Genomic DNA, 12895 nt, shown 5'->3' on the forward strand with positions numbered 1-12895 from the left:
CTCATTTGACCAACCTCGAAAGGATGGGCAAATGGATGCAAAAAGCTTATACTGAATCAGACCATCAGTCCATCAATGTCGGGATTGTCTTCTCAGACTGGCGGTGGCTTTCCAGAGTTCTGATAAAGGTCTTTCACCCCACCAGCTACCTCATGAACTGGTGATGCTGGGGACTGAAGCTGGAGCCTTATGTATGCCAGGCAGATGCTCTAGCGTTGAGCCCCAGCCCCTCGGAAGACTGCAAAAGCCATTTGATTCCCTGCTCTTGACCCCCATTTATACCAGGAGAGACAATGTACCAATTTGATTATATGGTGGAACTGGCTACCAAGGTAATGGGAAGTTGGTCGCCCCAGTGGCTCTTGGTTTGCGTCCAGTTTGTGATCATATCCAGTGGCATGGCTTCCTAGTTTTTATCCACAATTATCAAATTTGCACAGTGCATTGCTGAACCAGCATGCTCCAGGACCGCGGTGGCCAAAGCTTGCTTTACGTAAGGGCCACATAGAATAAACGTCAGATGTTTGAGAGCCGCAAGACATGCATGTCAGATGTTTGAAAGCTGCAAGGAAAGGAAAGGTCCCCTGTGCAAGCACCAGTCGTTTTAGACCAGGGGTGGCCAACGGTAGCTCTCCAAATGTTTTTTTGCCTACAACTCCCATTGGCCATGCTGGCTGGGGCTGATGGGAGTTGTAGGCAAAAAACATCTAGAGAGCTACCGTTGGCCACCCCTGTTTTAGACTCTGGGGTGACGCTGCTTTCACAACGTTTTCATGGCAGACCTTTTTACGGGGTGGTTTGCCATTGCCCTCCCCGGTCATTACGCTTTCCCCCCAGCAAGCTGGGGACTCATTTGACCAACCTCGGAAGGATGGAAGGCTGAGTCAACCTCGAGCTGGCTACCTGAACCAGCTTCCGCTGGAATCAAACTCAGGTCTTGAGCAGAGGGTTCCGACTGCAGTACTGCAGTTTTACCACTCTGCGCCATGGGGCTGCAAGACGGGCAGGCAAATAGATAGGAGGAGGGAGGTAGAGGTGGAAAGAGAGCAACTTTAAATGCATTCTCAGAGATGCCAACTGGTTTGGCTCAGAAAAGCGAATTAAAGAGAGAAATGTCTTTTCCAAGTCAGCCAACAGGGCGGTAGGGGCTTCAAGAGCCACACAATACGTTTGAAAGAGTCGCACGTGGCTTCCGAGCCACAGTTTGGCCACTCCTGCCCCAGGAACTCAATAAACAGAAAACAATGCGTGCTTACAATGTACCTGAAGTCTGGCAAGCTTTGGATGCTTTGTGGATTAAACCTTCTCTCTCACCCTTTGAGAGACGGGTCTCCAACCTCTGGGGAAAATTTGGATTTCCTAAACCAACAGTGGGGCTCTACCTTTGATTAGAACCAATGAGAACAGAGTATGGAGAAAGCCCCTGAGTTCTCCAGAAGTCATCTTACAGTTCTGAGCCCCTCCCCCAAATAACAACAGAAGGGGAGGGGTGGAGAGAAAACATTTTGCAAGCCCCCTCCCCCCCCTACTCCCGCTGCCAATCTGCAGCTTGCAACAGCCTTAAAATGGCACAGCAGAGATGTGGTGCAGATTGTGCCAGGTGGAAAACAGATTTCAGGTTATCCGGAGAAGTTAACAACAGCTGTTCCCCCTTTGAAAAGAAGAAAGGTGAGCGGTAATACAAATCTGCCTCTGCCGCTGAACCCGTGGATCCCTTCGAGGAGCAGAAAGCAAAGGAAACTGCGGCAGTCCCCATCTTAGCAAAACTGGAGACAAAGATTCTGTGGTGAACTGGAAAGCCGAAAGATGCACCGGTGAGCAGTATCGACTAGTAGTCAGAGGCTACCCATGTGTAAAGCCTGCTTTCAGCTGGCGAAAGTCATCCTTCTTTGAGATCACTAAATTCAGCATGTTCCAAGCCAGACAAAAAAGTCACATCCGTTAGAGGGAAAAAAATCTTTAAAAGCAACAATAAGCAAGCACAAGTCGTTTCCGACTCTGAGGTGACGTTGCTTTCACAATGTTTTCACGGTAGACTTTTTACGGGGTTGAACAAAACAGAGGAGTCAAGGTACACCTTTAAGACCAACCAATTTTTATTTAGAAGGTAAGCTTTTGTGTGCCCTTAAGCATACTTCATCAGACGAGGAATGCGCTGGATTCCTCGTCTGATGAAGTGTGCTTAAGAGCACACAAAAGCTTACGTTCTAAATAAAAATTGGTTGGTCTTAAAGGTGCGACTTGACTCCTGCTTTGTTCAACTGCTTCAGACCAACACGGCTGCCCGTTTGGATCTTTTTACGAGGTGGTTTGCCATTGCCTTCCCCAGTCATCTACACTTTCCCCCCAGCAAGCTGGGGACTCATTTGACCGACCTTGGAAGGATGGAAGGCTGAATCAACCTTGAGCCGGCTACCTGAACCAGCTTTCACTGGGATCGAACTCGGGTCGTAAGCAGAGAGTTCAGACTGCAGTACTGCAGCTTTACCGCTCTGCTCTTCGGGGCTCTAACAGCAACAATACCACTGGGTATTAGTTCATTTGTTGGTGGTGTTCAGGCCTCACATTCAACAGGAGCTCACAGGAGTGCAGCTCCTGAACCTTTCTGAGGGTTCCCCCTCCTCCTCCCCACCTCCCTTGTCCATTGAATAGTAGGCGCAGCTGCATAACAATCCCTGGATTAGGAGAACGGGCAGCCAGCCACCAGGGGCTTTGCCCAGCAGCCCTCATTAACCCCTGGAGAATCCTGTGCCACCCTTTCTCCACTTCTTATGTGATTTTGGGCGGCAGGTGGCTTGCTGGCCTTTTTACTGTTGGGGGGCGGTGACCCAGGAGAGCCCCAGGTGAGTGAATCCTGCTTGGGCTGGCTGGATGTCCAGCCAGCCCAAGCAGGCTTCATTTGCCTGGGGCTCTCCTTTCTTGCATCGGGTTGCTTTTGGCTGGTTGGGGGGGGGACGACATAGGCTAAAGAGTTATGCTAATGAGTTCCGCCACCTATTTTTCTACAAAATGACCCCTGGTGGCATTCTTAACAAAGAATATTGCTCTGACCAGGACAGCCCAGGTTGGCTGGATCATGGGAGCAAAGCAGGGTCAGGGTCTGATTAGTAGAGTTTCAGTTATAAAAGCCAGTCAAACATCAAGAAGGGGGCTAGTCTTTTGCTCCCTGATTGTTGTGGCAACCAAAAGGTACTTTGCAGCTAGGCTTGTGATATGGAACCTATCCATCCTCCCACAATACTGATCATACTTCACTATCTTCAACAGAGCTCCAGATCATTCCTAGCTCTGATGACTTGTTACACCCTCCCTTAGAGGCTCCTCTCCCAATAATGACATCCAAAAAATCCACCCAAAATGGCAGTGTATTTCTTGACCATGGGAGAGTTCTGGATAAGATAGCGGAGTCCAATTGACTATCCAAAGGTGCCCAAGAACCAGTCCTAAAGATCTTAGCCTGGAATGTTGCAGGTGGGAAGAAAAAGGCGACTACTACAGACTTTCAGTCTTTTGTTGATTACTTGGAATGGGAGACCAGCAAGGAGGTCCAGAGTTGCTATGCAGAGGCAGCCAATGGCACACCACCTCTGAACATCTCTTACCTTGAAAACCCTACAGGGGTGTCAAACATGCTGCCCGGGGGTCGAATCAGGCCCCCAGAGGGCTCCTATCAGGCCCGCGATCCTGTCTGCTTCCTTCTCCCTCTCTCTTGCTTTCTTCTACGTCACAACTTGCTTTGCCAGGCTTGCGCAATCACACAGGAGCGATGAAGCAAAGCCTCTATTTTCTCCATTGGGTGAGGCTCCTCCTTTGGGGAGGAAGGGGGGAGGGAGCGCTTGCTTTGCCAGTGTCAAGCATGGTAAAATGCAAATGGTGATCTATGGTTTTAGGGCCCTCCATTAAGCTGGTCTGTGAAACATCACGGAGGGCCAAGGTAACATGGCTCTGTTATTCTTTCCTCCCCCCCCTCCTGCTTTATGGCCTTTGTAGTGAATTAGGAAAGGAAACTAGTAGAGAAGGAGTGACACCTTCCCATACATTCCTACATGGGAGTGTAGACCATCTGGGGAAAGCAAGGACGAGATACTGATAACGTAGTGAGAATGTAGACTTTTATGATAGTTTATGTGCCGGCTGGCATTCCTCACCCCTTCCCGTGAGAACCCTTTGATGTATGTCTTAGAAGAAGTGTATCAATATATTGTTGGCATCACTCTTAAGGTCCTGCACCAAGAGAGCATACCGATTTAGCAATAAACGTAGTTTTGTATCCACTTGACTTGTTCTTTTGGAAATCGCATGCTTGACAGCCAGGTTCTCTCAATCGCACAGCAGAGCTACTGAGCCAAGCCTCTCTTCCTTCTTTTGGCTGAGGGTCCTTCCCTTCCTGGTCCCCTGAGGAAGGAAGGATAGAGCCAGAGCTTTCCTTTGCCAGTTCTCTGAGTCAGACAGGAGAGATACAAAGAAAGCACCTTTAAGACCAGTGAGTGCTAATGCTTTAAGCATGTTTGATTTTAATAAAATTTTTAATTGTGTTTGTCTGTGTCCTTTATAAAGCTTATGTCTCTGCTACCTGGCATTACATTTTATGACACTCATGGCCCGGCCCGACAAGGTCACATTAATGTCGGATGCGGCCCTCATAACAAATGAGTTCGACACCCCTGCCCTATGAGGTCACCGTGAGTTGGCTGCAACCTTACAGAGCTTTCGACCGCCACCAGTGTCACGTGATAGGGGTGTAAAGCTATGCAATAGTCTCAGTGAACATCAAGACTCCAAGTGGGCGGGGACTATGGAGCCAGTGAGACAGAAAGGCCGGGATCTCGTGTATCCCTCCTTTTCACTACCCTCGTGCTGTCCCTTGAATGTCTAAGCTGCTACTTCCTTCCAGCTGATACCTTCTCTTCCTGTTCTCTCCTTTCCTTCTCCCTTGAGAACCAGCTTGGTGTAGTGGCTAAGAGTGGTGGGCTTTAATCTGGAGAACCGGGTTTGATTCCCCACTCCTCCATCTGCACCCCACCGGGTGACCTTGGGCCAGTCACAATTCTCAAAGAGCTCTCTTCTCTCCACTTACCTCACAGGGCATCTTCTGTGGGGAGAGGAATGACAAGGTGATTGTCAGCTGCTCCAAGACTCCTTCAGGTAGCGAAGGCCAGGGTATAAAACCAAATCTTCTTCTTCCTGAATCTACTTGAATAAATCTAAGTTTACCTTTTTTTGCAATATACTTTTTGGGAGATTTATTTACTGCACTCCGTATCACACTTCCAGGACTGGGCAAAAGTCTGCTATAGTAACTAGAAATCCCAGCAGCTCAAACTCACGGCTTTCCCATATGTCTGTCCATTCTCGTTTAGATAATTAGTTGAGAAAACTGCCTCTATTCTATCCTGAATGGAGTTCCTTGTAATAAAGGACTTGTATTAGTCCACTAAGATAAAGAAAGGCTCAGTGTGAACTTTTATGGTAAGATGGTAAGAGCACAGAAGATTTGTGGATGTTCTCTCCCCTCATTGGTGGATCTGTATAATATGGGATGTAAAAGGAAGATACAAATGATCTTAAGGGAACCTTCACATCCGGGCCACTTGCTATTTGAGATCTTACCGTCAGGTAGGCGATATAGAGTGTTGAAGGCTAAGACAAATAGATTCAAGGGCAGCTTCTACCCAAGTGCCGTGGTTAGGCTAAATGCAGGGTTATGAATGGTTATTTGTTTTCAGATGCATTTAAATGGTCTATGTATATGTCCTTTTTTGGGGGGTGTTGATGTGTTGGTATGTTTGTGGAAGAGCACCTCATTTCGTTGCTCTCATTTTCTTTTTTGAGAACAATGGCAATAAATTGATCTATCTATCATCTATCTATCTATCTATCTATCTATCTATCTATCTATCTATCTATCTATCTATCTATCTATCTATCTATTTATCTATCTATCTATCTATCATCTTATTTCTTTAAGTAGCAAAGGCAATTCTCCTGGGTGGCTGTGCTGAGCACCCTGCAACTGTTCTTGAATCCCCCCCCCCCAAAAAAAACAATGGGTCAGTGCACTGACCTACAATTCCCTTCCCTCAGGTACCCAAGCCTCACCTGGCAGAAGGTAGACTTGGCATTTATTCTGTTAGTGGGACAGATGGTAGTGTGCAGGAGGGGGAGGCGAGGATGCCTAATGAAACGCAGGTCTCCTGCTTCGGACCTAGATACAGAAACGCTTGTTCCCAGTGTTGCGTAACCAAAAAAAGAGAATCGCGGCAAAGAAAGGCCGGGGAATCCAAAGCAAAAGCTCCCGTGAAAACCAGCCTCCAATAAACCAATAATTCAAATAACAGTCCAATTCATACAAATATATAATATATTCAAGTTCCAAAGAAATGAAGTAAATCAGCCTTTTGTACAATCCAAGAAACTGGTGTATTCCCTCCTTCTCCTGCAAGTCAATGCCAAGACTTCTTGGGAAAGTTCCGGTGAAAAATGACTGATGTTCAATAAGTCCAATTCTTAAATATGTGCAGCCAGCAATCCATAAGGCAACAGGGTTGTACTAGCACCCCTGTTTTGCATTAGCTTTTTCAAGCTTCTAATAAAGAATTTCAAATACTGAGTAAGAACGCCAACAACTTCCATCAATGAGTAACCCTTGAAGGCACTAGTACAAGGAAAGGAAAGGTCCCCTGTGCAAACACCGGTCGTTTCTGACTCTGGGGTGACGTTGCTTTCACGTTTTCACAGTAGACTTTTTTACGGGGTGGTTTGCCATTGCCTTCCCCAGTCATCTGCGCTTTCCCCCAGCAAGCTGGGTACTCATTTTACCAACCTCGGACAGATGGAAGGCTGAGTCAACCTCGAGCCGGCTACCTGAAAACCCAGCTTCCACCGGGGATTGAACTCAGGTCGTGAGCAGAGTTTAGGACTGCAGTACTGCCGCTTTAACACTCTGCGCCACGGGGCTCTTTACAAACCCTAGTACAAATTGCCCAAAACAAGGCCTGCATCTGTGAGAATAGCCAGAGCTCCTTCTCTCCCCCATCCCCCTGAAGCATTCCAGATTGCAAAATACATTTTACTCACCAATGTGTGAGCCTGAACTACCTGGCAATTGTCCCGAGCCAGAAATAAAATATAATTTCCAAATGGCCATCCTTCAATTTTGAAGATTCACAGATAAGCCTGTGGGGTTTCCCCCACCCCTGCTGTGAGCCTTGAAGGTTAAAAAGCCAGCTTATGCTATTTCGAACACATAGTTAATATGTTTGGGTTTTCCTTCTAGCAATCCTCTTTGAAAATCCCATGTGCTTTTAATCCCTTTCCAAAAGCAACAGGAAAAATTCCCTAGATGCACACACTGAATATGTTACCATGTCATGCCAACTCAATTAGTAATTTAAAGACTGCAAGATACCAAATGCGGGGGTATCTCTTTAAAGGTTGATAACCACGAGGTGGGGCCTGGGAATCTCCCGGAATTACAGCTGAGGTCTGGACTGCAGAGGTCAGTTCCCCTGGAGGAATGTAGGGTTGCCAGTCTCCAGGTGGGGCCTAGAGATCTCCCACTTTTAACAACTGGTCTCCAGCTGGCAGAGTTCAGCTCCCCTGGAGAAAATGGAAACCATTTTCACTGAAATGCAATGCAAATTACCCAATATGCGAATGCAAAATATGCAATTCAGAGACTGAGGAGTGTGCGTTGATCCGTGTATTAGAGATGTACTCCATGGCTCTGTAAAGAATGACCGTGAACAGGGGTGGCCCTAGGGTGTGTGGTGTCCCAGGCAGACTTGCCTGGCGCCACACCCTGGGCTGTCCCTCCCCCATTTTTTATCTTCGGTGCCGCAACACGGTGCAGTGCTCCAGCCCCCTCCCCACTCTCAACCTTCACTCCAGCCCGATGCCCCTGCCTCCATCTGTAGCACTCTTTGTAGCACTCTCAGGTGGAGGACGCTCAGAGAGCACTACAGAGACTGCGCGCCGACCAGAAGCCCTTCCCTGCCCCTCTCTGATGTTCAGAAACCAGAGAGGGGTGGGAAAGGCTCCTGGCAGTGCGCAGTCTCTGTAGTGCTCCCTGAGCATCCTCCAGGACCGATACAGAGACTGTGCACCTGCAAAACGTGGGCATTTGCCTATGACACTGCCTATAGAGGGCCCGATTTGGCACTCTCCCCAGCCTGGCACCCTAGTTTGCCTAGTTTGCCTAGTGGAAAGGCCGGCCCTTATTGTGAATGTATGAGAGACTGAGCAGACAAAGGACATCAAAACTGTCTCCATCTTGGCACCATCAGGACAGGACATGTGTCTCTATCCCTTCTAGCTGGTTAGACTAGATTACAATCCTATCTCAATTGTAGGGATGCCAGCTTCCTGGTGGGACCTGGGGATGATCCTCTGGAGTTATAGCTCATCTCCAGACTGTGGAGTTCAGTTCCCCTATAGAAAACGGATGCTTTGGAAGATAGACTCTATGGCCCTGTACCCCTGTCCTCCCCAGGCTCCACACCCCAAATCTCCAGCAGTTTCCCAACCTGGATCTAGCAACCCTATTTCCCATTTCCCACTGGCAGCCATGGGGAGGACGTGGCAGCCCTATTCAACTCAATCCTGTCTAAAATAGAGTTCCTTACAATAAAATATTTGTATTAGCATTGCAAAGACAAAGAGGCTCCATGTGCAAACCAGATAGACTCTGTTGCAGCATGCGCCTTGAGCACTCTTGCTAACCCGATATTTCCTTCAAAAGAAACATCGGAAGTATGGTCATATTGCACAGGGGTCTCCGATTTATAGCAACAGGGCATTGTAGCCGAATGTGCCATCTAGGTGTATTTAATTTAGGGTTGCCAACCTCCAAGTCTATTGTGTATCTTAATCTCCAGGTATTGCTTGGTGAACAAACCCAGATCACAACTGATCTCCACAGAGATTAGCTCCCCTGGAGGAAATGGTTGTTTTGGAGTGTGGGTTTTAAGACATGATATCCTACTGAGGCTTCTCCCCAGGTTCCACCCTCAAATCCCCTGGAATTTTCCTACCCAGAGTTGACAAACCTAGGTATTTAACATTAGGTCCATTCCTAGATGACTACATGTCCTTGGCAGCAGTGTCAAAAGCATGGCTTTTCAGGAGAAAAAGCCCAGCAGGAGCTCATTTGCATATTAGGCCACACCCCCTTATGCCACCATTGTTTCACACAGGGCTTTTTTGTAGAAAAAATCCACCAGGAACTCATTTGCCTATTAGGTCACACCCCTGATGTCATCATTATTTCACACAGGGGTTTTTTGTTGTTGAAAACCCCCAGCAGGAACTCATTTGCATATTAGACCACACCCCCTGATGCCACTATTGTCTCACTGGGCTTTTTGTAGGAAAAGCCCAGTGGGAACACATTTGCATATTAAGCCACACCCCCTGATGCCAAGCCAGCTGGAACTGCACTCCTGCCCAAAAAAAGTTCTGGTCAGAATTATATGATGCAATTCAACAACAGTATTTGAAACTGCACATGCAGAGTTTTAATAAAACATGTTCGGGGAGGTAAAAGTCTGAAATAAAAGGATACACAAATTGGCATTCTTTTTCAATCTTTAAAAAAAGAAGAAATTTCCTATAGCTAGTAAACATAGAGAAGTACAAGGTGAGCCCCAAGCAGGTAGTCATTTAGAAACTGTAGTATTTGCATGTCGATACAAGATCAGAGTAACATACTTAAAATCCAAAATTTTCTAATCAATGTTATTTTTCTTTTCATAGAAAAAAAAATGTATGTTGACTTCCTTGACAGTAAACCACCTTTCCCTTCACAGTAAGGAGTAGATTAGTCCTTTAGAGAGAGAAAGGTTCAGTGCTCTCTCATGAATAGTTTACTAGATGCAGGGAATTTTTGATGATCCTCCCCCCGCCCCGCCCCAACTGCTGTCAAGGAAAACAGAGCGGAATTCTACCGTCTTGTTCCAAGGAATGTGCAGATCAGCTTTCGGCGATAACTTGTCCGAATAATCCTTTACTTCAGGGGTCCCCAACATGGGTGCCTGTCGGCACCACGGTGACACTGTTTCTGATGCTGCCAAGTATGTTCCAAGCGTTGGTTGGGACCAGGTGGGTATCTTGCCCAGCGTGGCTTCGGATTGGTTGTTCAAGATCGGATTGGATGCGCAGATTGAAATCATGTCGCTTTGGTGGAAACGGCCGTGACAAACTTTGACCGGTTCCACATTGAGCACTTCCCTCCCTTCTGTGTGGGGCTCCTCAAGGTGGCTCTTCCCCCCGCCCCCCAGATCCTGCATTGGCATCTCTGGAGTGGGGCTGCATGTTCTCTGCTTGCTCCCTGCCCCACACAAACTTGAGAGCCGAGAACGAGACCAGGACAAAGCCTAGTGCAGAATTGGTCTGTGTCTCTCGCTCCTCTTCCCCTGTCCACTGTCACCCCTCTTCTTCACTGCACTTAGACTTTCTTTGCATCTATGTGTGGCTCCTCCTCCTAGGGCAGCCATCATCCTCCGATTGCACCCACCAACCTGTGCCCACCACCCTGTGTCCAAATTCCAAAGGTGCCCACAGGCTAAGAAAGGTTAGGGATCCCTGCTGTATTTTGTTGAGTCCTAATTTAGACCAGCTCAGAGTTTTCAGCTGTTTCACTGAGGTTACTTATTCGGTACCAGCATTAAAGAACAGTGTTTATTTACAACTCCACAAGAGCGCGTGTGTGTGTGTTAAAAATGGGTGCCGCAGTCTCGTAGGGGAACTTATTCCATTGCTGTGCTGGAACTGGCGCAACAACTTGGGTTTCTCAGGCAATACATCATTGTTCTGAAAGACATTCTCTTTTCGTCTTTATCCGGCAACACATCGTCAGTACTTTTCCTAGAGATTGTCATCGATTCCAGCTGCAGCTGCTCGATCTGAAACTCCAGGTGTTTTTGTATGGCCAGCCCAAGCTCTTCTGGATCAACTTCCGCCCCGTAGACTTCCCACGTCATGCCTTCGTCATCCCATCTCACTTCTCGCACTGGAGACTTTTCCCCATCTGCTTCAGGTTCCAAATTAACCTCTGGGTACACATGAGGTTCCAAATTAACCTCTGGGTGCACATGAGGTTCCAAATTAACCTCTGGGTGCACATGAGGTTCCAAATTAACCTCTGGGTGCACATGAGGTTCCAAATTAACCTCTGGGTACACTATAACCGAGGGGCTCGTGGCCACAGACTTACACTCCTTGGTAGGGATGGTTTGTACTCCAGCATCTTTGCATGGAAGAGGAGGCTGTGAGGCTCGGATCATGTCATTCATCGAGGTCATTGTCCATGTATCTTTCGTTTTCAGGACAACCTCCGTCCCATTTTGGCGGCTGTTCAACACCACATAGGTAGTCTTCTTTTCCTGTTGGGGTCCACCCTGTTGGACGTAAGACTGGGTTTGTGACCCATGTTCCCCACGTCCGCTACTGCATCTCAAGATTCGCTTTGCATCCAGACCAGATTCGCTAACCGACGACACCAGCTTCGGAAGGGTTGCTATCGCAGTAGCGGGCAAAGAAGGATAATATCCGGGGCTTGCTTGTTCTTTTCCTGATTCACTGACAGAGCAGACTAGCCTTGGAATGAACTGAAGAGAAGGAACGGGCAAGGAATGGCAGTAGGATGGACCGGTGCTATCTAGCTTCATCGCAGACTCGTGTCTTACGTTATAGGGCAGGGCAGTGCTGTTCTGAAAGGCTACCATGCCAGGCGGGTACATGCCAGCCGAAAAGTTACTGTACATGATTCCGCCTTGAGCATATATTGTTGAGTTTGAGAGGTTATCTCTAGGTACGTGAGACCCAAGCACAGCGGCGCCATATGTTCCGGGATCTGAAAAAATCGGATTATGTGATACATCCTCAAAGATGTGAGTAGGCACATTGGGGTCTCGAGGCAAACTTGGGATCTGAGTTGCGTGACTTTGATAATCAGGGGCGTCTCCATACACGCTCGATCCGTAACTTGGTTTTTGGAAAGCCACGTTGCCTGCAGAAGCACCAGAACCGCTGTTGGAACTCATAGACGAGTATGTGGCGCTGGTTTCCATGTGCGGGGTGGGACTCTGTTGTTTGCAGCGGCACGTCAGGTCAGAAAGACTTCTTTGGACTGCAGCTCCCAGGTCATCCATCGTGCTCACGTGTTGTGGATGTGCACCGTACGCTGGAGTCATGTTCTTTACCCCACTACCCTTAATGTGCATTCCAGCATCCATCCTTTCTGTAGGCTCTGATGTCTTGTCAATGGACAGGAAGTGGTTGGTGCTCTTAGGGCCGCTCTGGGTGCTGTCGCTCGGAGACAGGCTGCTCACAGTCCTGACGGTGGATGCAATTTCGGAGTGGGTGGATGACCATTCAGAACTCGGGGTGCTCCTGGCATCGGTTTCCCTTGTCCGGGCCTGGCAAGCGGAACTGCTGAAGCTTTTCCGGAGCTCTTGCTTGCCACTCTGCCTTCCCCCCAAATCCGTTTGCCCGAGGCCTGCCAGGTTTGAGGAGCTCTTCGAAAGAAGGTGGTAGCCGGGACCTGGGGCACCGTGGCAGACGGAGTTTAAGGTCTGGGTGTGAAACCGGTGATTTGCCATAGCAAAGGACAGATCTGTGGGAGACAAAGGGAAAGGATAAGCTGTTGACGCCATTTCAGTTAACAATGCAAAGCAGCTGAAATGCTAAATGGTTGGGACCAAGGTCTAAAATCAGCTCACATCCTTGCACGCTGTAGCTCAGAGCCACATAGAATAAATGGCAAATGTTTGAGAGCCGCAAGATATAATAGTCAGATGGTTGAGAGCCACAAAATGGAGGGAGGGAAGGAAGCAAGCAAGCAAGCAAATAGATGGGGGAGGGAGGGAGAAGTGGAAAAAAGCAACTTTAACTTTAA

The 12895-nt window shown here is 48.0% G+C and overlaps 1 protein-coding gene across 1 annotated transcript; it reads right to left on the reverse strand.

Moving 5' to 3' along the window:
* Positions 1 to 10669: 10669 nt before the first annotated feature.
* GPRIN2 (G protein regulated inducer of neurite outgrowth 2) lies at positions 10670 to 12599 on the reverse strand. Its single transcript, XM_060240796.1, has 2 exons — positions 11181 to 12599; positions 10670 to 11078 (listed from the first exon to the last, which is right to left on the reverse strand). The coding sequence occupies exons 1-2, from the start codon at positions 12597 to 12599 to the stop codon at positions 10746 to 10748; spliced, it is 1752 nt and encodes a 583-aa protein (XP_060096779.1). The 3' UTR covers positions 10670 to 10745.
* Between the last annotated feature and the right edge of the window lie 296 nt (positions 12600 to 12895).

Source organism: Heteronotia binoei, chromosome 6 (genome assembly GCF_032191835.1).
Source record: "Heteronotia binoei isolate CCM8104 ecotype False Entrance Well chromosome 6, APGP_CSIRO_Hbin_v1, whole genome shotgun sequence".
Lineage (NCBI taxonomy): Eukaryota > Metazoa > Chordata > Lepidosauria > Squamata > Gekkonidae > Heteronotia > Heteronotia binoei.